Source organism: Schistocerca cancellata, chromosome 5, assembly GCF_023864275.1.
Source record: "Schistocerca cancellata isolate TAMUIC-IGC-003103 chromosome 5, iqSchCanc2.1, whole genome shotgun sequence".
Classification (NCBI taxonomy): Eukaryota; Metazoa; Arthropoda; class Insecta; order Orthoptera; family Acrididae; genus Schistocerca; species Schistocerca cancellata.
The window spans coordinates 663,354,432-663,380,671 of NC_064630.1; the positions used below are offsets into that span (position 1 = coordinate 663,354,432).

General features: G+C 40.0%; 1 protein-coding gene across 1 annotated transcript in view; it reads left to right on the plus strand.

Annotated features, from left to right (window-relative positions):
- The window catches only part of LOC126188749 (structural maintenance of chromosomes protein 1A-like), a 261,744-nt gene that overhangs the window by 204,688 nt on the left and 30,816 nt on the right, over positions 1–26,240 (plus strand). The window contains exon 18 of the mRNA XM_049930359.1: positions 8,268–8,446. Within this exon, the coding sequence (XP_049786316.1) occupies positions 8,268–8,446 (179 nt within the window). The remainder of the gene's footprint in view (positions 1–8,267; positions 8,447–26,240) is intronic.

Sequence of the window (26,240 nt, forward strand, 5' to 3'; positions counted from 1 at the left end):
ACCACAGTTAAAAAAAATAAAAATAAAAAAAACATAAAAAAAACATAAAAATAAAAATTGTGCTGGTGCAAATCATTATAGATGGGAGAGATGACAAGAATCAGTGACCAGTGAATGGTAAAAAATTAGTAACTTACAGTATTTCCAGAAGCTATATATACAGGAAATTGTGCTCAGTCCACCCAGCATGCTTCTTAAGTCAAAGAAACCATTCATGAACAACTCATGAGAGCCAACCATTCAATAATGAAGATATGTGGAATGAGAAATGGAAAAACAACTACAACATACATCGGCACGGCCTCAAAAGCCCTACACATACACCAGGCTTGAAACTGCCTACAAGAACCTGGTGTCAGCTGCACAGAATCCAATGTGGACATGCGAGCACTAAGCCCATCATCTGCAAGTGGGGACTCTCAGATTCCCTGTTGTAGGACTGTGTAGCTTCAGAGCTCATCGTTGACCACATCATAGAGAAATGTCCCAAGAGATTGTAACACTACCGCCCTGTCGGACGTGCGTTAGCTCTATAAAGCCTGTACTGTAATAAGTTCACGGGCTTCACCTTGTAAACAAGGATTTTAGTACATAAGTTGACCGCGTGTACCTAATGGAAGCAATTCGGACTTATATTCAGCCAGTAACTACAGTGATGCGTCAAGCAAATGTAATGTACAATTACGCGTTCGCATGGACAAGAAGTACGCACAGTAGATATTACCAATGATTAATAATTCGGTCGCCAGCCTAATTAGGCATTAAATGAGTTTTTCCCTGTACAAGTATGTGCATGTACAAGCATAACAACACGTAATACTGTAACGTTATAAGACAAAGTTTGGCATAGGAAAAATCTACTGAACTAAAGTTCTCTCCTTTTGTATTAATTTGAACGAGCTAAATTTACACAACACCACACAGCAATGATTACTACGAACTGCATTTGTATATTGATCAGACTGAAATCGGGCATAGATTACCCTAGGATTAGCAATTTTGAAAGCATACATACAATGTCACTATTAAAATTGGAAAAACACTAATATACTTAGGTTTAATATAGAACTTAAGTTTGCTGTTCAAATATGATCAGTACACTTCATAATGTGCAAGAATGTGTAAGAAAAACGGGGGGGGGGGGGGGGGGGGGGGGGGGGGGGGGGGGTGGCCCTGAAACTGTTATGGTCGTCATACTGAAACTAGTAAGTCTTGGAGGTAAATTAACACTCAAAATTATCAATCTGTGGATAACTATTCTTTTGTCTTATTTTTGAATTAATTAGTTATCATTATTTCTATCTCAAATTATTTAAATAACATTGCGAGCTCAATTCAAACTTTATCTTTCAATTTAATCACACTGTTGTTCTTTACTAACATTTGCATTTACACATCTAAATTCAAAACTCCTTTATAGCATAGATTTGTCTGCAGATAATTTAATACTAACTGTAACTTTCAATTCGGGATACTCGGGTTGCACAATATGTGGTAAGGACCCTGTCTAGGTCAGTGACAAGGATAAGTAACGGCTAAGGCAATTCTGATAAAAGTCACGTTATTATTGAATAGTTAGAAACAGTTTCGACACTGGTCCACACAAATACACTTCTAAAGATGAAGTAAAGGTTTGACCTGTGCAAGTCGGTGCGACGGTTGGCGGGCAGCGAGATAGCGGGCAGCACAGCACACATACAAGCACGGCTAAGGGTCTCACAGTATCGGCACTTTCCTTCTTCTTAGCGTTGTAATCTTTCCAATTTTGTGCCTGAGAATATAGCTATGCCAAGAAGTCGTCGGAATCGGCCCATCCGAGGCTCAATGGAATCCACTTTTCCTAGATAGCCTCCTCGGTACAGTACATGTTCCTCTGACCGATGCCCAACTCCGACTGTTATACTGAGCCCGTTGTGCCGAACCGCGCCAGTGTGCATTTTCCCGCGCTCGCCTGCATCCACCTTTCCCCGCTCCCCTACAGGTAGGGTATTCACCACAGGTTTTCTACTACACATATCCTAATGCATTACCTACGTATGGACCAAGTGTATAAATTACAATTTTCACATCATCCAATAGTTTTAACATTAAATACACTTTCCTTTGGTTATCAAATTGCTTGAAACATAACATAAATAATAACATTCATTTTTAAAAGTTGCTTACAGTTTCTTTAACATGACACGAAAAGACAAAGAAATCCAAAACATTACTTATATTACTTTACATAAATTCAGAAAGACAAATTTATCTAAATTCATAAAGAAAAAAAAATTATTATAGGTGCATTATTGTTACAAGATGTTTCAGTGGATACCAGAAGGATATCACCAATGCCTCTCCTAACATTGGAATGAATAGAGTCTATAAGATCAATTGAGACTAGATCCCACGCATTTTTGTCTTTATTTTGTAAATATTGCTGTGAATTGTATATGTATATCCAATAATAAGTAAACTATACTGCTTAATGCTATTTAGCTAAGTGTAATCATATACATTAGAAAGAAAGCTGCTACTTTTAAAACAGCTGCTGCCTTCTCAGTTATACTAAGTAGCTGCTGTTTATCTGTACTTGGTGGATTAATATTTACTTGATTACAATGATATTGTGCAAAGAAAATGTTTACACACATCTGTAAATACTGATTACTGTTTGAAATATATTATGACTTGTCATGCAGCTGTACAATGAACACTGCCATGTGCCATGTAGCTAACAGAACTTTTCAATCCCTGAATCTCCATAGATAACTTGTAGAAAGGGTTCCTAATGAGGCATGTTTTGAGTATCTGTGACTTGAATTAAATTGCGGATTATCTGAGAAGCCACCATCGAATGTTCAATGCTGAGGACAAAGATGTGGAGCACAAATGGAAAAAATTCAAAATCACTGTTCAGTACGCCTAGGACGAGTATGTTCCGAGAAAGGTCTTAAGGCATGGGAAAGGCCACCCATCGTTTAATAACCAGGTCATAAAACTGCTACATAAAGAAAGAGAGCTTCATCACAGATTGAAGAGAAGTCTAAATATCTAGCTGACAAACAAAAGCTGAACAAAGTGAAAATGAGCATAAGGAAAGCAATGAGACAAGCACTCAATGGCTGAACATAATTTTTTGTCACACAATATTGTTGTGATCCATGCCATTCATGGAAGGGCATATACCACATACGTCAAATACACAGCAAAGACATGCATGATCGCAATTAGTTTGTCACATCAGGACACATACTGTGGGAAAACACTACTCAACAGGTACAGAGTCTACCTGCTGAAGAGCATTTGTAATCTCCATGGAGCAAGGAGGAATGAAGGAGCTCTGGTACCATGTAAGATCTCCGGCACCAAGAAAGACAAATGTGATATATATAAGCAATTATTGTTTTATGCTATTCAGACATGTTAATGAGATATCTCGCCTGGTCATTTCTGGGCCAGGTGACTATTTAGCACATAGACTTCCTCTGTCTACTGACAAACTGCAACCCCTTGTTCCAGAATTCCTGATACCTTGCTGCTATCTACTTCATTTTCAGTTATTTTCACCACATGAGACACTATTCCTGACCATTACTGCAATGCATTGACTTTGTTGTCTGACAGTTTGGATTAAAATATATAACATGAGCAGACAGACATAATTAAAATACTGAATCATAAATAACTACCCTCTATTATACACGTGACCAAGGGAAAAAATTGAAACACTTTTATTTCAGTGCCAATACACAGTGTTACGAGGCACACCAGACATACATACAGTCTTTGAATACAGACAGCCTAATCATAATTTAGCATTGCATTAATGAGGTAGAATAGACTGCAGCCACATTTATGTAACTGATTAACAGGTGCCAGAGTAGAAGACAAAGTTTATAATTTACTGTCACTATATTCAGTAATACTGCAATTATTGAATCAGGGTGTGTATTGCTGGTCAACTTCACTTTGGGGCTTTATTTGCATCAGGAAGTGCTATGTTGCTATAAAACTTGAGTCAGACAACTGGTCACTCCAGAGCTCACATGGCCACAATGTCACGCCCCTTCCATAGTTGTCTTGTTGAAATGAAGCAATGCCATCCAGTGGCTGTTTGGTGATCTGCAGTTTCCACCTGTAGTTAGTTGCTTCAATCATAGGTGCCACTTTTGTCACAGATAACGGCAAAGTACTGTAGAACCTTGCCAATCTGACACTGGGTGATCCAGCTCCCTGCGTAGTCCAAAGATTACCATTTCCGGTGTTTTGTTTACCTGCATGGGCCATTGCTGCAGTCAGGGCTGGACTTGTTGATGGCTCATTGTCTGTGATATGGATCAGTTGAGAGTTGACCAATGCCAGCTGTGATAGTTTGATCACTTTAAATATGAAATTTCTAATTCAATCGAAATATTTCTAACTCGATGTTTTTATAAATTAGTAACAGTGTTCTTCTTACATATTAAAGTGTGTACAACTAAATTATGGCACCAGTTAAACATCATATAATGCTATCTTTACAAGCAGATGTTGATCCCAGTGATGTGAGCAGATGAGTACAACTGATGTTGATTGCATAACAGAAGCAGAATCAACTGATGACCAATTCATTGATGCTGTAACTTGAACAACCAGTGACAAGGAGAAAGATGGTGATGACAATGAAGACAATGAACCTGTGGCTTGAGTATCATACATAGATGCTAAAAATGCATTTGATGTAGTCCTTCAACACATGAAACAAAGCTCCAGGCCTACCCCAATACCGGAGGACGACAGTTCAATCCCGCGTCCGACCATCCTGATTTAGGTTTTCTGTGATTTCCCTAAATCACTCCAGGCAAATGCTGGGATGGTTCCTTTGAAAGGGCACGGCTGACTTCCTTCCCCGTCCTTCCCTAATCCGATGAGACCGATGATCTCACTGTTTGGTCTCTTCCCCAAACAATCCAAAATCCTACCCCAATACACATTTTGTGGATTAGGAAATGGCGAAACATAGTGGCAAAACCGAAGTTGGCATTGTGGTTTCTTATGTTGTAAACAGTTAAGTCCAAATCAGTTGTGTATTAACGCAGTACTCTGATAAGGTATGGGCAGGTGTTAAACTTTCACTCACTCACACACACACACACACACACACACACACACACACATTTGTTACAGTACTCGCACTACCATACATTACACCTTTGTGTGAGTTTTTTAGTACGTGTATGTTTTCATTTTGTTACTGTTTTAATATGGAACGATATTTCAGACAGTATTTCCAGTTGAACATTACAGCTGTGTTCTACTGTACTGTGATGTATTGTATCAATAAAAGTGTTCCTCTGATAATCTGGCCTTTTTTGTGTTCCAACCATGCTCCCAGTCCTGTAGGGGACGGGTTAGTGAGGTTTTCCTGTAATATCACTGCACTCTAAGATTCTTTGCAATGCCACTCGTAACATCACATGACAATCAGGTTTTTGTTCACAGTTTTTTTATTAATAAATTCCTTCACCTCAGGTTACATATTGATTCAAAGTAGCCATGTGAACAGCCTGAGGATTAAAAACACATTGGACAGGTAACCCTGCATCCACAGTTCAGAGCCTCTCACACAACTAATAAAACGCCATAGAGGCACTTGGACCATAATATTTAGAGGCACTTGGACCATAATATTTAACACTTGTGTGCCTAGACCACATACACATGTTTTCCCCCATGGCACTTATCTTCTCCATACTGCAACCACCAACTACAGTTTAACCTTGTTATCATTGATTTAATTAGCTGCAGGATGGGGCAGCATGCATATAATGAGGACCATAAATGTCTGCTAAAGGTCCATGTATATGATATCTGTAAAAAATAATAATGTGGGTTGCACTATTCACGTATTGTTGTAGCATTACAATAGTAGTCATACGTTGTGAATAGCACCGCAGCCAAAGTTGTCTATTTGTGATGCATTACAGCCTATTGTATTGTTCAAATACATTGTTCATTCAGTAGCCCTTCAAATATTTAAAAGTCACTGTTATGATATTTAATTCTGTTTTTGATAGTTCGAACAATTTCTCTACCAATCTCTTTCAGAAGCATATGCATAAATGGTTTTTGCAATGCGGCTGCCTATTGATATTGCAACATGATACTCAAATGAAAGTGTCTCCACTCATGAATTTTAATTACATACAGTTTATAGGCATCCCTCAATTTAATATTCACTGAATTATGAGAAAGTCCATGTCTTTTGATTCTGAGACTGTCCTCGTGTGGCTGATTGCTACATTGATGACCCAGCACACAAATGCATAACTTTTTGTTATAACTACAGATACTTTTGGTGGTTGATACTGATATAAAACTTGTAACTTCGTGGCACCACAACAGTTGGTATTTTTGTAGGGCAATAATCATGGCACTGACAACTAAGACGCATGTACAACCTACTGACAATCACACTACAATCTTGAGGGAAGCAACTACCAATTATGAGGTGAGCAGTGATACTGCAGTACAATTACAAGATGTGAAGGCAGATGGTTTAGATTTATCTCAGTGAAAAGGATAGTTGCTACTCATCATATAACAGATATTCTGAGCTGCAGACAGGCACAACAAAAAGACTGTTGGAAAGCAAGATTTCGGCCAGCAAGGCCATCGTTGAAAATCGAAAACATTAAACACACACACACACACACACACACACACACACACACACACAAATGCAAATACAAGTTACATATACATGACCACACTCTCTGGCAGCTGAAGCCAGACTGAGCAACAGCACACGATGGGGGAGGCAACTGGTTGGCAGGAGTAAAGAGGAGGCTGGGGCAGGGAGGGGAGGCATAGCAGAGTAGGAGTGGGGACGGTAAAGTGCTGCTTGTGGGAACATACAGGGATGTGGTGAAGAGAGGTTAGGGCAGCTAGGTGCAGTTGCAAGGCTAAATTGAGGGTGAGGCAGAGTACGGGTGGTGGAAAAGGAGAGAAGTAAAAAGACTAAAGGTGCGTTGGTGGAATAGAGGGCTGTGTAATGCTGGAATGGGAACAGGGAAGGGGCTAGATGGGTAAGGACAATGACTAACAAAGATTGAAGCCAGGAGGATTATGGGAATGTAGGATATATTACAGGGAGAGTTCCCACCTGCGCAGTTCAGAAATGTTGGTGATGTTGGGAAGGATCCTTATGGCACAGGCTGTGAAACAGTCATTGAAATGAGGAACGTTGTGTTGCACGGCGTGCTCAGCAACAGCATGGTCCAGATGTTGCTTGGCCACAATTTGTCGGTGGCCATTCGTGCAGACAGACAGATTGTTCCTTGTCGTGCCCATGTAGAACGGTTGTAGCTTAGCTTGTAGATCATATGACTGGTCTCACGTATAGTGCTGCCTAACCCACCTGCTCCAGTCTGGTCACAAATATTACCTGTCCCATCAAATGCAGGGCTACATGTTCGCATTCCAGCACTACACAGCCCTCTGTTCCATCATCACACCTTCAGTCTTTTTACTTCTCTCCTTTTCCGCTGCCCTGCCCTGGCAATGCCATTGTGTGGCATGAAATTTGACACGTCCGCATGCTTTCGTGGTCATTGCCATTGAATGACAGAAGAGAAAGTCTTCTGCATGATTTGGCTTCCATCATGTTTTTGTTCAAACTTTTTCTTCAGTACTTGATATTTCAATTCCTCTGCTGGACCACAGAGGTCTTGTGGTGTCTCCTGTTAATAAAGAGCCTTGTAGGAAATGATATGAAAAGAGAAAGGTCTGATTGAAAGATTTAGAATAGTGCTAGACACTAGTCTAAGCAGAAAATATTGATTGAAAAATATTATGGGGCATTTTATGGTTTATTATTGATATGATATATCTAGAGCAGGGGTTCCTAAACTTTCACTTCGACAGAAAACTTTGAGAATCCTAGTAGTTTGATGGAACATCTTGTTTATTGTGAAGGTTATTAAAATATTAAATAATGAGAAAAACTTGATTATTTCAATTTTAAATCATAACCAATAATACACAAATTGTAATAAAATAAAATAAAAAACAATTTGCTTTGTCAAAATGTCAGAAAAAAACCACTCTGTTGTTAGTAGTTTTTTGCAGAACACTTATTCACTTCCATTCAGAACACCATGTTCCATGGAACACAGTTTGGGAAACCCTGTTCTTAGCATTTCATGTATGCCTCTAATTTGCTAAAACACTTTCAAAAAATGAAATTTAATAGACCAGTTAATTTTAAGACCTGAAAATATATGAATTAATTTTTATTTTAGGATTTAATGCAGAGTGACTTGTGTCATGTTATGCTGACACTTGAAAATGAGGAGGAGCCATACCTTGGTGGTGTACAAGTGTGCTTTGTAGAACATGGAAAGCCTTGTATTGGTATGGCATCATTATCAGGGGGTGAGGCTGTTATGGCTGGACTTGCACTCACATTTGCATTACACAGGTATGCTGCCTTGTTGATATTTTATTTTGGAGGTATACCGTATTTACTCGAATCTAAGCCGCACTCGAATCTAAGCCGCACCTGAAATATGAGACTCGAAATAAGGGAGAAAAAAAATTCCCAAATCTAAGCCGCACCTGAAATTTGAGACTCGAAATTCAAGGGGAGAGAAAAGTTTTAGGCCGCACCTCCAAATCGAAACAAAGTTGGTCCGTTGTAATATGAGACACAATTTAGGTCGAATGAATGACGATACAGCTACAGTAGTTTGGTTCGAGTCGAAAGCTTAGCAGTTAAGCTTTACCAGGTAGCCATTGCTATGCGTCAGGCGCTCCGTCCGTATTTATACGGATACCCTTCCTTTTTCACGTGCTTCGTCTGGTTTGAATCGATTGCTTATTTTGCTTTGATCTGATAAGTGCCGTTTTCAATGTTATAGGTGTTTACGTCAGTCACTGTAAGCTGAAAATGCATTACTATACTGTGTCATGCATTGTTTGTCGCATTCTGATAGTGCGTGTTTACAGCCTGTCGCTGCTCGCGGCATGGCTTGCTTTTGTGCACGCTACCGCCGCCTACAATTAAAAAAAGAGAGGAATCGTCACATTAGCGAAACAATGGCAAGAGACTGCTATTTGTTGTTACTTACACTGCTGCTTTATTTGATAATGATCAACAAGAACCAAATAATAGACTGCGTATGATATAACATGTTCTGAACGAAAGTTTGGTGAAAATTTTTCTCCGTTTGAAAATCTTTGCGGCCGCTTCTTTAGTACATCAAATTCTGCACAGAAATTAGTCAACTTAGATTTAAAAATCTAGTCAGTTGCCGTGCTTCATTTCTGACTGTATCACTGTTAGGCATAAGAGTAATACGAATATAAACATGACACGATACGTATATTCTTCCGCGTTTGCTGTTGTCTCACTCTAGTTTCGTAGTTTATTTGGCAGACAGGATTTAAATGAGATAGAAGCAAACACGAAAGAATACATGGCAAAATGTTTATATTCGTATTATTCTTGTGGTGAAGAGAATACTGCATGTGATTCACATTTCATCAGGTTCCTATTAGCAACCATCTCTTCTCACAGGTAGGAAAAAATTCAGAACGTAGAGTTGGCCATATTGACAAAAATCCCAGTATTACCAGTCGGATTTTCGTAGTACATTGAAATTCGAAGATGAACAATACGGAATTTGTATTTACTTCGTTGGATAATGTATGAAAATGCAGTGGTCGAAACTCGGGCAGAGAAAAATGCTCGTCTTCCAATTTTTTTTTTTTTTTAAGTTTTATTTACTGACGCAGAGGTTTTGGCGCCAGTATTTATCTTTGTGCCTACAAAGGATGCCTGTGTAGCGCTACATATATTCGACGCCAGAAGTTAGTTGTGGCGGCACCTATCAACATTTTTCAGAACTTCAGCTTGCTTTGCACTTGATTCTAAGCCGCAGGCGGTTTTTTGGATTACAAAAACCGGAAAAAAAGTGCGGCTTAGATTCGAGTAAATACGGTAAAAATGTGACTGAAGTTAGTCAATACCTACAAATAGTAATTGGAGCAAGTCAGCAGAAACATAAGCATGTATACTTGAACAAGAAGATTATCAAACTGAATTAGCCAATGAAAATCCCAAGTGGAATATGAGTACCTCTGTGAGGAAAGATCGCTACCAACTAAGCAGAACGGGCATTTAGCAGCGAGACTGCCAATACTCAATGACCCAAACACAACTCAAAGGAAACAAGAATGGCTAATTTCATGTCTGCTCCACCACCTTTTTTCCGTGTTCTGGTATTGCTAATCATTGCAAATAATGGAAGTTGTAGATTACACAGCAAAAGATTCTTGGTATTTGCCTTGTAAGACCTTCAAAATTAATAGCTGCACAAGTCGCAATCAGCTTATGAAATAAAGTCATTAGAAGGTCCACTACAACCTTTTCTGTATGTAGTATCTCTTTTATTCTGTGTGTGTGTGTGTGTGTGTGTGTGTGGAAAATACACTTACGTAGAAAAGAGACAGCAGGAAAAGCAGCGCCTCATGTAAGGAGCCAAATACTACAAGTATTATAGTCTGATTAAAATTGCTTGATAGTGAACATCTCACTTGTTGGCTGCTTTCCTCGAATCAGAGCTCTCAACGTCAGACCCGAAATGTTCGCTGTTGCCAGGCTGCCAAAACAGTTGGCCAATTTGCTTCCAAGTCATGACCAACATTCTTTCTTAATGTGTTTGGACCCCAAGTCATGGGTCTGGCACTTTTATTTCATGTTTTGTCGTACATGATAACCACACAAAACCGACACCCACACCTGTTGTTGTTGTGGTCTTCAGTCCTGTGACTGGTTTGATGCAGCTCTCCATGCTACCCTATCCTGTGCAAGTTTCTTCATCTCCCAGTACCTACTGCAAGCTACATCCTTCTGAATCTGCTTAGTGTATTCATCTCTTGGTCTCCCTCTACGATTTTTATCCTCCACGCTGCCCTCCAATGCTAAATTTGCGATCCCTTGATGCCTCAGAATATGTCCTACCAACCGGTCCCTTCTTCTCGTCAAGTTGTGCCACAAGCTCCTCTTCTCCCCAATTCTATTCAATACCTCCTCATTAGTTATGTGATCTACCCATCTAATCTTTAGTATTCTTCTGTAGCACCACATTTTGAAAGCTTCTATTCTCTTCTTGTCCAAACTATTTATCGTCCATGTTTCACTTCCATGCATGGCTACACTCCATACAAATACTTCCAGAAACGACTTCCTGACACTTAAATCTATACTATGCTAACAAATTTCTCTTCTTCATAAATGCTTTCCTTGCTATTTCCAGTCTACATTTTATATCTTCTCTACTTCGACCATCATCAGTTATTTTGCTCCCCAAATAGCAAAACTCCTTTACTATTTTAAGTGTCTCATTTCCTAATCTAATTCCCTCAGCATCGCCCGACTTAATTCGACTACATTCCATTATCCTCATTTTGCTTTTGTTGATGTTCATCTTATATCCTCTTTTCAAGACACTGTCCATTCCATTCAACTGCACTTCCAAGTCCTTTGCTGTCTCTGACAGAATTACAATGTCATCGGCGAACCTCAAAGTTTTTATTTCTTCTCCATGGATTTTAATACCTACTCCGAATTCTTCTTTTGTTTCCTTTACTGCTTGCTCAATATACAGATTGAATAACATTGGGGAGAGGCTACAAACCTGTCTCAATCCCTTCCCAACCACTGCTTCCCTTTCATGCTCCTCGACTCTTATAACTGCCATCTGGTTTCTGTACAAATTGTAAATAGCCTTTCGCTCCCTGTATTTTACCCCTGCCACCTTTAGAATTTGGAAGAGCGTATTCCAGTCAACATTGTCAAAAGCTTTCTCTAAGTCTACAAATGCTAGAAATGTAGGTTTGCCGTTCCTTAATCTTTCTTCTAAGATAAGTCGTAAGGTCAGTATTGCCTCACGTGTTCCAATATTTCTATGGAACCCAAACTGATCTTCCCCGAGGTCAGCTTCTACCAGTTTTTCCATTCGTCTGTAAAGAATTCGCGTTAGTATTTTGCAGCTGTGACTTATTAAACTGATAGTTCGGTAATTTTCACATCTGTCAACACCTGCTTTCTTTGGGATCGGGATTATTATATTCTTCTTGAAGTCTGAGGGTACTTCGCCTGTCTCATACATCTTACTCACCAGATGGTAGAGTTTTGTCAGGACCGGCTCTCCCAAGGCCGTCAGTAGTTCTAATGGAATGTTGTCTACTCCCGGGGCCTTGTTTCGGCTCAGATCTTTCAGTGCTCTGTCAAACTCTTCACGCAGTATCGTATCTCCCATTTCATCTACGTCCTCTTCCATTTCTATAATATTGTCCTCAAGTACATCGCCCTTGTATAGACCCTCTATATACTCCTTCCATCTTTCTGCTTTCCCTTCTTTGGTTAGAACTGGGTTTCCATCTGAGCTCTTGATATTCATACAAGTGGTTCTCTTTTCTCCAAAGGTCTTTTTAATTTTCCTGTGGGCAGTATCTATCATACCCCTAGTGAGATAAGCCTCTACATCCTTACATTTGTCCTCTAGCCATCCCTGCTTAGCCATTTTGCACTTCCTGTCGATCTCATTTTTGAGACATTTGTATTCCTTTTTGCCTGCTTCATTTACTGCATTTTTATATTTTCTCCTTTCATCAATTAAATTCAATATTTCTTCTGTTACCCAAGGATTTCTACTAGCCCTCGTCTTTTTACCTACTTGATCCTCTGCTGCCTTCACTACTTCATCCCTCAGAGCTACCCATTCTTCTTCTACTGTACTTCTTTCCCCCATCCCTGTCAATTGTTCCCTTATGCGCTCCCTGAAACTCTGTACAACCTCTGGTTTAGTCAGTTTATCCAGGTCCCATCTCCTTAAATTCCCACCTTTTTGCAGTTTCTTCAATTTTAATCTGCAGTTCATAACCAATAAAATGTGGTCAGAGTCCACATCTGCCCCTGGAAATGTCTTACAATTTAAAACCTGGTTCTTAAATCTCTGTCGTACCATTATATAATCTATCTGAAACCTTCTGGTATCTCCAGGGTTCTTCCATGTATATGACCTTCTTTCATGATTCTTGAACCAAGTGTTAGCTATGATTAAGTTATGCTCTGTGCAAAATTCTACTAGGCGGCTTCCTCTTGCATTTCTCAGCCCCAATCCATATTTACCTACTATGTTTCCTTCTCTCCCTTTTCCTATACTCGAATTCCAGTCACCCATGACTATTAAATTTTCGTCTCCCTTCACTACCTGAATAATTTCTTTTATCTCATCATACATTTCATCAATTTCTTCATCATCTGCAGAGCTAGTTGCCATATAAACTTGTACTACTGTAGTAGGCGTGGGCTTCGTGTCTATCTTGGCCACAATAATGCATTCACTATGCTGTTTGTAGTGGCTTACCTGCACACCTATTTTTTTTGTTCATTATTAAACCTACTCCTGCATTACCTCTATTTGATTTTGTATTTATAACCCTGTATTCACCTGACCAAAAGTCTTGTTCCTCCTGCCACTAATTCCCACTATATCTAACTTTAACCTATCCATTTCCCTTTTTAAGTTTTCTAACCTACCTGCCCGATTAAGGGATCTGACATTCCACGCTCCGATCCGTAGAACGCCAGTTTTCTTTCTCCTGATAACAATGTCCATTTGAGTAGTCCCCGCTCGGAGATCCGAATAGGGGACTATTTTACCTCCAGAATATTTTACCCAAGAGGACGCCATCATCATTTAACCATACAGTAAAGCTGCATGCTCTCGGGAAAAATTACGGCTGTAGTTTCCCCTTGCTTTCAGCCATTCGCAGTACCAGCACAGCAAGGCTGTTTTGGTTATTGTTACAAGGCCAGATCAGTCAGTCATCCAGACTGTTGCCCCTGCAACTACTGAAAAGGCTGCTGCCCCTCTTCAGGAACCACACGTTTGTCTGGACTCTCAACAGATACCCCTCCGTTGTGGTTGCACCTGCGGTACGGCCATCTGTATCGCTGAGGCACGCAAGCCTCCCCACCAACCCCAAGGTCCATGGTTCATGGGGGGACCCACCTAACATTGCTAATGAAATACACGTTTCATACACAGCACTAAGTAAGTGCTACTGAATACTTCCACACAGCACACAATTCAGTGTCACATATGCAATTAACAGAGCAGGGTGTATACGACCTGGGACAACCGGGAGATCCAGGAAAAACCAGGGAATTTTTTCATCCAGGAGAAAACTGGGAAAAACCCGGGAATTTTTTAGAATTGCGGGAAGTTTTCTTTGTTTTTGTTTTCAGTTAAATTTTTGTAATTTTGACTGGCAAGAACAGATACTCTAACAAAGGATATTACTCTGTACTGCTATTTAAGAATAATATTGCAACAATAAAACATGAACGAGAGAAAAAACGAAAATAGAACTTAAAATTGCAAAGGAAATGCGCCATATACAGCAACAAAACACAGTGCTCATGTAAGCATCTGCCAACAGCAAAATGTGTCAAAGGCTTTCGAAGTCTATGCAATGTTCCGTAACAACAAATTCCCTCTGATGAGCATGACGTCACAACTGTTTACATTAGATTTGTTTTAGCAGTTACGAGTGGGATCATGTGCATGCGCAGTTGAGTAGTACCTTCTCCCGCTTCTGGCTACAGAAATGTGGCTGTTGGCTGTGTAAGCAGTTGCAGCAAGCAGCTAGATACTACTGGGAAAAATTTTACTGGAGCACCCAAGCTGCCAGATTCATGCTTGCGCAGCAGGGGGGGGGGGGGGGGGCGGGGTAGGGGCAAATTCATATTCTTGAGGGAAAGAACCTTGTTTCACAAAGCGACCAGCATCCAGTGCAGATTAGTCTATCGATTATTCATATGACTTTGAAACGCATACCTGTCGGTTTTTGAACATTTTTGAACACATTCTAAATTGATTTCTGAATGAATTGTAAGTTGATTTGTGAATGAGTACATAGTGTACATGATGTCTCTGTCAGGGGAATCCCGTCGCATATAGAAATAAACTTTCCTACAGACAAAAGGGGCTATACGAGCTGAGCGGAATAAGGCCGAACGGATGAATGCCAACCACTGTGTGATTGTGTGGTTGACTGGGTCTGCAAATGTTGAGCGTTGTTATAATTACTAGCTAAATCCATAGATTCAGACTAAAGGAGTGGAAATAAATGAATAACAGGTAAGAAAGATTATGTATTACCTTCTTGGTGTTTCTAAGAAAACGAAATTTTGACAGAAAATTTTTGGCCATATTGCTATATTAGTAAGGGCCAGTTGTACAGCCCCCGGCTAGCAGCCGCTTTAAATTCTATTCTAGAAGAAGTGCGGAAAACGCGTTGTACGAACATGTAGGAACGCCTAACCATTGAATAATCGCGGGATAACTAAACCGGTGATTCTGGCAGAGTTAGTGGAGTTAACCTGCGAATAAGCTTTGACATTGGCAGGAATAGTTACAGAATTAGTGATAATAAGACTATTTGTTAGAACGAGGCAGGAGAAGAAACGGGGACATCACATAAATTATGGAACAATATGACGATTCCAAGTTTGTATAAAAATTTAGTACTACTACTTTTAGATCTCATATTTGAGAAAATGGAGCATATGAATGAAGTGCGAAACTGTTTCCTAACATAAAGCTTTTTGCTTGTAGTAGGCCTAATAGGCATTTGATATTGGTACTTTGTGAATTATATTCTGTCGTTACAAAAAAGACCGTTTGTGCCAAAACAGTCTCGTTTATTTGGTGTGTATTACAATTGTTGCAGTATTATAAAACCTATTTTGTTTTATCTAGCAGAGAGTGACAAAATATACGTAATCAGATCAGGAAACCACACCAGTCTTAGGTCCTATTTGCTTTAACAGCTTTTTCAGTATTAGACAACGACATTTCGACTTTTCATGTAGCAAAACATTTGACGAACTTTGATGAGGTAATAGATTCTTTCGCAGAAAGGAAAGCACGCCATGTAAAGCTGTAGCAAGATCGGAGAGAAAAAAATTCCAGGAGCTAAGGTTTGAAGAAATATGTATTGTCTTGCTTGTTTCATTTCTTTACTGGGTTTATGTATCCTATATTTAATTGTATGTCACACAAAGCAGCAAGATGTTAGCTGATAGGGAATAAAGAGTGCAGATTTTCTGAGGGAAGGGACAGGATGTCAAACCTGCCAACGGTAAGCAGGAGAGGTACCACATGACATTTTAATTTCCACTGTCCTGAATATGGTTTGATGGCATCCATTAGAAAATATACACGTTTCAATCCCACAGAGCGAAGTACAGTGACGTGCGAGGCACTGCACTTTGGCGCACTTACGACCAAATAACATGTTTTACATTTCCTCGAACACACGTTTATGCATCAGACTCTTCAGAAAGATGTGCACTACAAAATAAACATATTTTTGAAAATATGATTTTTTTTTTAGATTTTTGACGTTCTATCTCAAACGCTCGAGGGAGTGGCGGGGTATTACCCCGGTTCCAAAATATCATAGATCAGGGGCTGATGCTCAGAGCAGTCTGAGTTACAGTGGGGTAGTGGGTAGCCTCCACGTGACCTGTGTTTACATTTAGTGATTTTTGCTGTTTCTCTTCGTTTACTGCTCTCACGTCAAATGAAAACAAAACAGATATCTGATTTCCACCTTTCTGACAGTCAAGCATTAATTGCCTTGCAGAACAATTAAGTTATTTTTGTCGGTTTGCTAAAGAAATTTTCTTTTTAATTCCACACACTGTTTGCTACATTTCAAGTGCATGTTTTCAACTTCTAGCACATATGGCATTATGCCATAATAAAGAACCAAACATGAGATAACACAGTACTGGTACTCCAAGAAAATTTACATCCCGAAAACCACATTGAAAAGCTTAATATCAGGTCATGGCCCACTTAACTGGGAATATGGACATATAAATGTGCACTTTAAATGTGCACATTTTAGTATGGGTCTCGAAATTGTGATGCTCTTGGAGTATCCTCTGATGTCTTGTTTCTTCTATGACATAATGTACGAGTTTTTCATGTTTTAAATGTATGAACATACGGGCTTCCTGCGACGTCGTAGCTGCGCATGCGTGGTAACGCCTGTCATCTGGCGCTCTCTGGCAACTGCGGAAATGAACCTGATTTCTAACAGGTCATGGGAAAATATTCCGAATGGTGGTTTGAAAAGCATTACCATCAAAGTACCATTCTGGCAGTTACAACGGAGCTATGTGCGATAATGTACGATGAATTTCTTAAATCACAGAGTATTTGACTCTCATTTAAAAATCAACTCTTTGATGACGAGCCATTTAGATGAATTTCGAGCCCAGAAGATCAGACATTTAAGTCGTTATTAAAAATTTTAGAATCAAATTCGTGTGATATATCTTAAATTGTAATACGTGCATAAAAGACCAACATTGTATGTGAAAGCTTTGTGTTTCGTGTAGCAACACTATGTATATTAATTCAAACCATTAACTTTTCCTGTTTGTGCGTTTGCACTACTTAACAGTGATGTTGCTATTGGTGACTACATGACGTATCCTAAGCTCTGAATACCCCGTGAGCTATGACTGGCTTACAAAAGCGCATCGCAATCTCAATTTCAATGCTTCGGAAAGTAACATGCGGTGTTCGGTGGAATTCGAATTTATACTTTTGTAATACGAAAATATGCAGTGTACATGTTACTGCACATCAAAGATCTGTCCAAAACGCGTTTTTTCCCCCGTGTTTAATTTTATAAAGCGCCGGAAAATTCTCCACCCGTGTATAAAACCATAATCATTCAAAGGACTAATACAGTTCCGAGAGAAAATATACTGTCAGTTAACAGGGAAAAAGTATGTTTGCACCCGGGAGAAAGCATATTTTTAACCGGGAAATCCGGGAATTTTTTTTTCCTTGTCCACATATACACCCTGACAGAGTCACACAAATTGGCTTACATTAGATAAGCTTTGCACAACATTGAATGAAACAGATTTTGTGAATGATAATTAATTGAAACCCTCAGCTGACGACAGGTGTTGTTGATATACCTCGATGGGGACAGTTGAAAGTGTGTGCCCCGACTGGGACTCTAACCCGGGATCTCCTGCTTACATGGCAGACGCTCTATCCATCTGAGCCACCGAGGACACAGATGAATAGCGCATCTACAGGGACTTATCCCTTGCACACTTCCCGTGAGACCCACATTTTCAACTGTCCACAATCTACATACTTAATGTACCTAATAGATATTTGCCCATCCACTCATTACTCATGCCCACTAAGGTGATGATTCCTGTAAGAATTCGGGCAACCTGTGCGCATTCGCACAGACGAAGGTCAATGGCCAGGTAGCCTTTAATTATATATATGAAGATAGAAACTGTTCTCGAAAGAACAAATACCATTTATGACCGTGCAGTTTCTCTAGAATAAATGATAATTAATTGAAACCCTTAGCCACTGACAGGTGTTGTTGAATTACTTCGATGGAGACAGTTGAAAATGTGTGCCCCTACTGAGACTCGAATCTGGGATCTCCTGCTTACATGGCAGACGCTCTATCCATCTGAGCCACCGAGGACACAGATGAATAGCGCAACTACTTGCTTGCACGCTTCCCGTGAGCCCACATTTTCAACTGTCCACAATCTTTATACTTAATATACCTAATAGATATTTGCCCATCCACTCATGACTCAAACACACTAAGGTGATGATTCCTGTAAGAGTTCGGGCAACCTATGCGCATTCGCACAGACGAAGGTCAGTGTCCAGGTAGCATTTAACTATATATATGAAGATAGTAACTGTTCTTGAAAGAGCAGGTACTATTGCTGACCGTGCAGCTTCTCTAGAATAAACAATAATTAACTGAAACCCTCAGCTCCATGTAAGCAGGAGATCCGGGGTTTGAATCCCAGTCGGGGCACACATTTTCAGCTGTCCCCATTGAGGTATATCAACTACACCTGTCGGCAGCTGAGGGTTTTAATTAATTATCATTTATTCTAGAGAAGCTGCACGGTCATCAGTGGTATCTGTTCTTTCAAGAACAGTTACTATCTTCATGTATAGAGTTTGTGAAGGCTCCAATTCGTTATTGCGACTGGGTGATCACAGTCAAAAACATAACAACATTATTCAGTGTTGTACTTTAGTGCCATGGTTACTGTATTAACTTACCTAGGTAAAGGTAATGGTTTCGAATCTCATCACAGGTTGTGAATTTTTTTTATTTCTAAATCTGTCAGTTAACTGGTTTAAATGTACTTTTTTAATTTCTAATTCTTTGTCGCCTCATTTTCATCATCGTATTGTCTTTTTTATTTGCTCTTATTTTTCTACGTGTCATTTCCTTTGGGCTCTGCCTGTGTTGTCTATAATCTGCAACCAAGTGCTAATGAGAACTGCTCATTGGTTGGTAACACGGCAGCTCATGTAACCAGTGACAGAATAGTTTCAGGTAACCAGTGATAGCAAGGAATTATAGTTTGCATTTAGTGCTGAAACAGAACTTTTTCTGTCTTGAGTTTACTCGTAGAGGTTAGCTATAATAGCTGTGTGCAAAGTGATCATGATTTTAGTTCTGCCACAGATTGTAGACCACTGCTTTCTTGGATACATTACATATCACTAAGTTGTGATTAGCTTAAGACATGAGTTTGAATTCAGGGCTACAAAACATGTCTCCTGCCGCAGTCCAGTCATTGGTCACTTAAAATCAGCTGTTGGTAGAGTGTCTCACATTTCCAACATATCTTGCAGTCTCCACTTCCAGCATTGCTCCGCGTTACAGATTAACAGCATTTGTGAAACTGCCACGTTTGTGTGATGCCTGTAACAAAGCGGTAGTCAGTGGCTGATGTGGCAACACCGTAGCAGCAAGTGACAGATGTCAACTATCAAGTAATTTTAAACAGACTATAGTACAGACACATGAAACCAACAAATGTACAGCATGTCACTGAATAGGGTGCAGAAGAAAATCAAAAGAGTAAGCAAGATAAATGTGACAAATAAATTTGCTGTTCTCGATGTTACAGAGCAAATCGATGGAATACCAAGTAAAATAAGTGATGTCAGACGTGTATGTCTTTCAAACACAAATGAATGTAAGAAAATCAATGTTAAGGTTCAACAGTGTCAGCAAAAATTAAGGTAAAATTATTTGGTGACAGCAATGCTCAAAACATTTCGAATCTGAGGTGTATGTATGTTAAGAACTATACAAGTTTTGACAGAGAAGTGGGATCTGGGGCTAATTTTGACAAGACAACTTTAGACACAGAACAGTGAATACTTCAATCTCATGGAAATCGATTTTGTCATTCTGCTAGGAGTGCAAATGATGTGAAAGAAAATAAGTGTATGGTTTCAATAAGAAATTGGTCACAGTACTGCAGTTTTTAAATTTCACTTACATTATTGTTACAACTGTGCCAGTCAGGTATGATCTGTCAATAAATATGCCTACATGTTGATCATTTACTGGTGGGAGTTTTTATTTATTTACTAGCAACCTGACCTGGCTTTGCACAGGCATCATTAAGTATCTACGCCAAGACGACTTTTCTGGTGTAGCAGTAATTTTCTTTGTGGGTCACTTAGAAGAACTGTGAATAAAATTCAGAGAATAATGTTAGGTAACTGAGTATCATAATGTTAATATAACTTAAGTGATGTAAATACAACTTGCCAGGTAAGTTGTCTGGAGGCATTAATGTTAAGGTTGAATTGGTGTTCTGAGTGACATTTCATGGCAGTGATGGGATCACATTGTGATGTAAGCAGTATATTTACAGCCAGTATAAATACTGTATGCAAATGATAGTAGGGGGGGGGGGGGGCAAAAATATAACGGGGAAAAAAAACAAAAAATATGCATGATGTAGATATGTAATCTGTGACAGCACCTCTGGTGAAGCTTAGTGCACACTGATGCATTTTGAGACCTATTGCCACAATTCTTTGTTGTGGACTCATTGTGGCAGACTTTTTTGCCTGGCAACATGAAGATTTGTGTCTTTATCTCTTTATCACCAATCTTCTATATAATTTGAAGTTGTTCAAACAAATATTATCTGAAAACATTGAGTCACATTCACACTGACTGTGCTGCGATGAACACGTTCCGCCTCTTGTCCATATCTTTGGATAGTCACACCAAACAGAGCCATGGTTGCAAGGGATTCTGCCATTCACTTCTAGATGGAAATGGCATTGTTTTCACAGTAGCACCTGACTAATTCACCATATTACAGCCAATTTGCACAAAATATTTATAAATTATACCAACAAACCTTCCTTGTAAACCCTACTTATTAGTAAAAACTGCATGAAAATGCTTACATTGATTCCTGAGAGTATCCTGAACATAAAGCGAACAGGGGCTTCAATTTATATGTGTAGAGATTTATTTATTTTTACTTTTTTAAAAGAAAAGATGTGCAGATGTGAGTTAGTAATTCCTATCCATGACCTTTTACACATTACAATAATTGAAATTTGTCAATGGAATAGAAGAAGTTGATGAGGAGAAACTTTTTCATTTTGTTTTCAAATTTTACTTTGCTCAGTGACAGACATTTTATATCCCCAGGTAAGTTATCAAAAATTTCAGTTGTGGCATTGTGCATGCCTTTTTGTACTAAAGACAGTTTTAATGTGGAGTAATGAATGTCATTTTTCCTTCTGGTGCTGTAATTATGTACCTTATTGTTCCTTTGGAACTGCAGTGCATTATTTACAATTAACTTCATGAGGGAATAAACATACTTTGAAGCAGTAGTCGGAATGCCAAACATCTTAAACAGATGTCTACTAGATGATCGTGCGTGAGCACCACATATTATCTGTACAACATGTTTTTGAGCAAGGAAGACTTTCTTTCTTAAAGATGAGTTACCCCAGAACATTATTCCATTTGACATTGTTGAATGAAAATTTGCAAAGTATGTCAACTTGTTGATTTGTCTCCCCCAGGATTTACAACGATTCTAAGTGCCAATATAGCTGAACTAAGTTTTTTTTAAGTGTTTCAGATTGTACTTTTTACAGCTTAAATTTCGTCCATATGGATACCTAAGAATTTTGAAGTTTCCATCACATGTATTATTTCCTCACCATGTGTTAGAGTTATTATTGGTATAGCAGCTCTAGATGTGCAGAACAGAATCTGGTTTTTTTAGTAATTAGGGTGAGACCATTTACAGAAAACCAGTCAGTGATACTTTAAAGAATATTGTTCCATTTCACCTGTTGCTGTATGTATGCTTGGATTGATTAAAATACTTGTGTCATCCACAAAAAGGAGCTAATTCAGCTTCTTCTGTGTTAGAAAGAAGGTTGTTTACTTATATGAGGAACAATAACAGACGTAGGATTGGGCCTTGCAGAATCTCATGTGTGATTGGTCCCTGAAATACATTCATTGAATTTCTGACTTCAACTTTCTGCTTTCTTTTGATTAGATATGACATTATTCATTGGTTGGCTGTATATCAGTTTATCTAGGAGAATATTGTGATTCACACAGTCAAATGCCTTAGATAGGCCACATAAAATACCAACCAGCACTATTTTGTTACTTAAAGCTTGTAAAATTTGGTGAGTGAACTTGCAAATGGCATTCTTAGTACAGCAACTCTCCTGTAATCCAGTCTGTGATTTACTAAGAATATTATTGTTGTTCAGGTGTGATACTGTTCTAGAATATAGCAACTTATCAAAACTTTTGGAAAATAATGCCGTAGTGAAATAGGTCAGCGGTTATTGACATCTCTCCTATCACCTTTCTTATAGAGGGGCTTAATTAACAATAGCATATTTCAGTCTCTCTGGAAAAATCCCTTGAGTTAGTGATGCATTACATATTTCGCATAAGGCAGGGCTTATTATATGGGAACAAATCTTTAGTACTGACTATTGGAAACATCATCAAATTCTTGTGAGCATTTATTTTTGAGATAATAAATAATTTTCTTAATTTCAGAAGGAGAAGTGGGTGATACATTCATATGACAGAATTTTATGAAAAACTTCTTACGTCCCTCCAGCCAACAAATATCTGAGTCTTCCTCTTCCAACTGGAAAGATTCCAAGAAATCAAACAAATACAAACGGTCTTCTCTTTTGCCATCTCAGAGATCATCATTGATGGTGTCGCCACTTGATACCATCTCCCAGCCGACCTCCACATCACCAGTGCGTACCACCAACTATTTTTCTGCCCTGGACTCCACAGACTGACAGGAGAAGAATGCTGATGCCTCTGTAGATCTCATGGAGTAGGATCCTCCAGCCTCCTTTTTCCTCGTCATGACTGATCTCCAATGGAATGTTCATTGCCTTCGAACCAACAAAGAGGACTTACGGCTGCTCTTGGAATTGCAACGTCTGCTTGTTTCTGCCTCCAGGAAACAAATTTGCTTCCTCATGACCGCTTTGAACTCTCACATTTCTTCGCGGTCCACTTTTACCTTCCCCCGGAGGATAACATTCCATCTCATAGCTGAGACATGCTGCTCATATAGGATGACATCAATGGTCAGCCCATCTCCCTGGCTACCTGGCTTCAAGCTGTTGCAATCTGCATTTTCCTTTCTACTTGTACTGCTTACATCCCTCCATCATTTGGTGTCACCAGGGAAGATTTCCTCCAGCTTATTGGGCAACTCTCTCACCCCTTTCTGCTGTTCGGTGACTTTAATGTGCACCATCCCCTTTGGGATTCTTCCAGAACCTGTCTGAGAGATGCCCTCTTTGCTGACCTTCTCAATCAACTTAATCTCATCTGCCTTAACATGGGAGCAACCACGTTCCTTTCAGACTCCCTCTCACCTGTTTCCGTTTGGACCTTTGTCCTGCTTGACCATCGTCTCGAGTGGTCCATTCTCTCTGACACATACTCGAGTGACCATTTCCCATGTTCAGTCCATTTGCTGACTCCTACCCCACCTACGTGCAAACCCAAAGGCCGATTGGAGGCTTTACTCCTCCCTAACAACCTTTGATGAACAACATTTCCCCAGTTGGGAGGACCAGGTATAATATCTTACAAATATTATTCTTACCATCACAGAACATTCCATTCCACACACTTACTCTTTACCGCCCTGTGTCTCAGTTCCTTAGTGGACTGAGGCATGCTGCGACACAATTAGTGTGTGGAGACGTGCTCTCTGCATTATTAATCGTCATCCTACGATGGCGAACTGCATTTGTTATAAACAGTTGCGCGCACAGTGTCGTCATATTCTTCGAGATGGCAATATAGCTATTTGGATTTCCTTTACTAGTTCTTTTAACAGTTCCACTCCATCTCCTGTCATGTGGACCAATCTCAAATGGCTCTCTGCAACCAAGGTCCATTCCCAAATTTCCGGCCTGACAGTAGCAGATGATGTCGTAGTTGACTCTATTGCTATCTCCAACACCTTGGGTCACATTTTTACGGAGATTTCAAGCTCCACTCACTATCACCCTGCCTTCCTGCATCGAAAACGAGTGGAGGAGACTTGGGTGATTTCTCTCAGAATAGTGAGTTCTACAGTGCAATGCCACCTTTACTATGAGGGAGCTAGATCACACTCTCACTTCATCCTGGTCCTCCACCACAGGGCCAAATGATGTTCATATTCAGATACTGTAGAACCTTTCTCTTGCAGACAAGAACTTCTCCTTCATAAGTACGATTGCAGCTGGGCAGAAGGCACGTTTCCCAGACACTGGAATGAAGCCATTATCGTACCCATAGCTAACCCTGATAAGGACAAACACCTTCCTTCTAGTTATTGCCCCATTTCTCTCACCAGCTGTGTTTGCAAGGTAATGGAATGCATGATTCATGCCCGGCTGGTATGGTGGCTCAAGTCCCACGATATACTGACCACTGCAAGTGTGGATTTCAAGCATGCAGTTCTACAATTGACCATCTCGTCACTTTGTCAACCCATGCCATTAATGGTTTCCTGCGGAAATACCAGACTGTGGCTATGTCTTTTTGATTTGGAGAAAGCCTACAACACCTGCTGGAGGACGTATCCTCCATACTCTGCATGTGGGGCTTCCATGGCAGCATGCACCATTTCCTTCAGGAATTTTTAAAAGATCAAGTTTTCAAGGCACATGTGGGTTCTGCCTTGTTGGGCACCTGTATCCACAAAAACGGTGTGCTTCAGTGTTATGTCCTGAGCGTCGTCCTCTTTGCTATTGCCATTATCCCTATGATGGCCTGTCTCCTGCTGGACCTCCACCTCCCTTTTCATTGACCATTTTGTGATTATTGCAGTTCTCCATGGACTTGTTTCCTTGAGCAGCGTCTTGAGCCATGTCTCGATCATCTTTATTCATGGGGCATTGACTATGGCTTTCGTCTTTCCACTGACAAAACCGTTTGTATGAATTTCTGGTGGCATGATTGGTTTCTTCCACTGTCTTGGGCCTGTTGCTCTTCCATTTGCTGAAACTACAAAATTGCTGGGGCTCTTTCTTGGTCCTCCCACATGTCTTACATGGCCGCCCACTGTATGCTCTCCCTCAGTGTCTTATATGTCCTCAGCCGTACTTCCTGGGGAGTGGATCAGATCACCCTCCTCCATTTGTACCAGTCCCTTGTCTGTTCAAAACTAGACTGGTTGTTTTGTTTATGCATCTGCACATCCGTCCCTCTTGTGCCGTCTCAATACTATCCACCATCGTGGCATCTGTTTAGCCACTGGCGCCTTTTACACTAGCCCAGTTGAGAGTCCGCATGCAGAAGCTGCCAAACTACCACTGTCATACCGCTGTGACTTTCTTCTTAGCAGGTATGCATTCCACATGTCTGCCATGCCTGGTCGCCCAACCTATGCCACCTCCTTTGATGACTCCTTTGATCGCTAGTATGGGGCAAGTCCCTCTTCTCAGTTACCTCCTGAAGTTCACTTTCAGCTCTTGCTCCAGCAGCTTAACTTCAAGCTACCTGCCACTTCCCTGATGGGTGTAAACCCTTCACCACCTTGGTTTCATATGGCGGCCTGTGTTCACCTCGGCTTTCATTCGCTTCCTAAGGACACTACTCCCGCCTTGCTCTATTGCCGTAAGTTTCATAACCCTTACATGGAACTTTGTGATAGTACCTTTGTGTACACTCATGGCTCTTGGAGTGACCGTAGTGTCGGGTGTGCCTTCGTCATTGGCATCAATGATTTTTGGCATCGATCTCTGGAACACTGCTCAGTATTTACAGCAGAGCTTTTC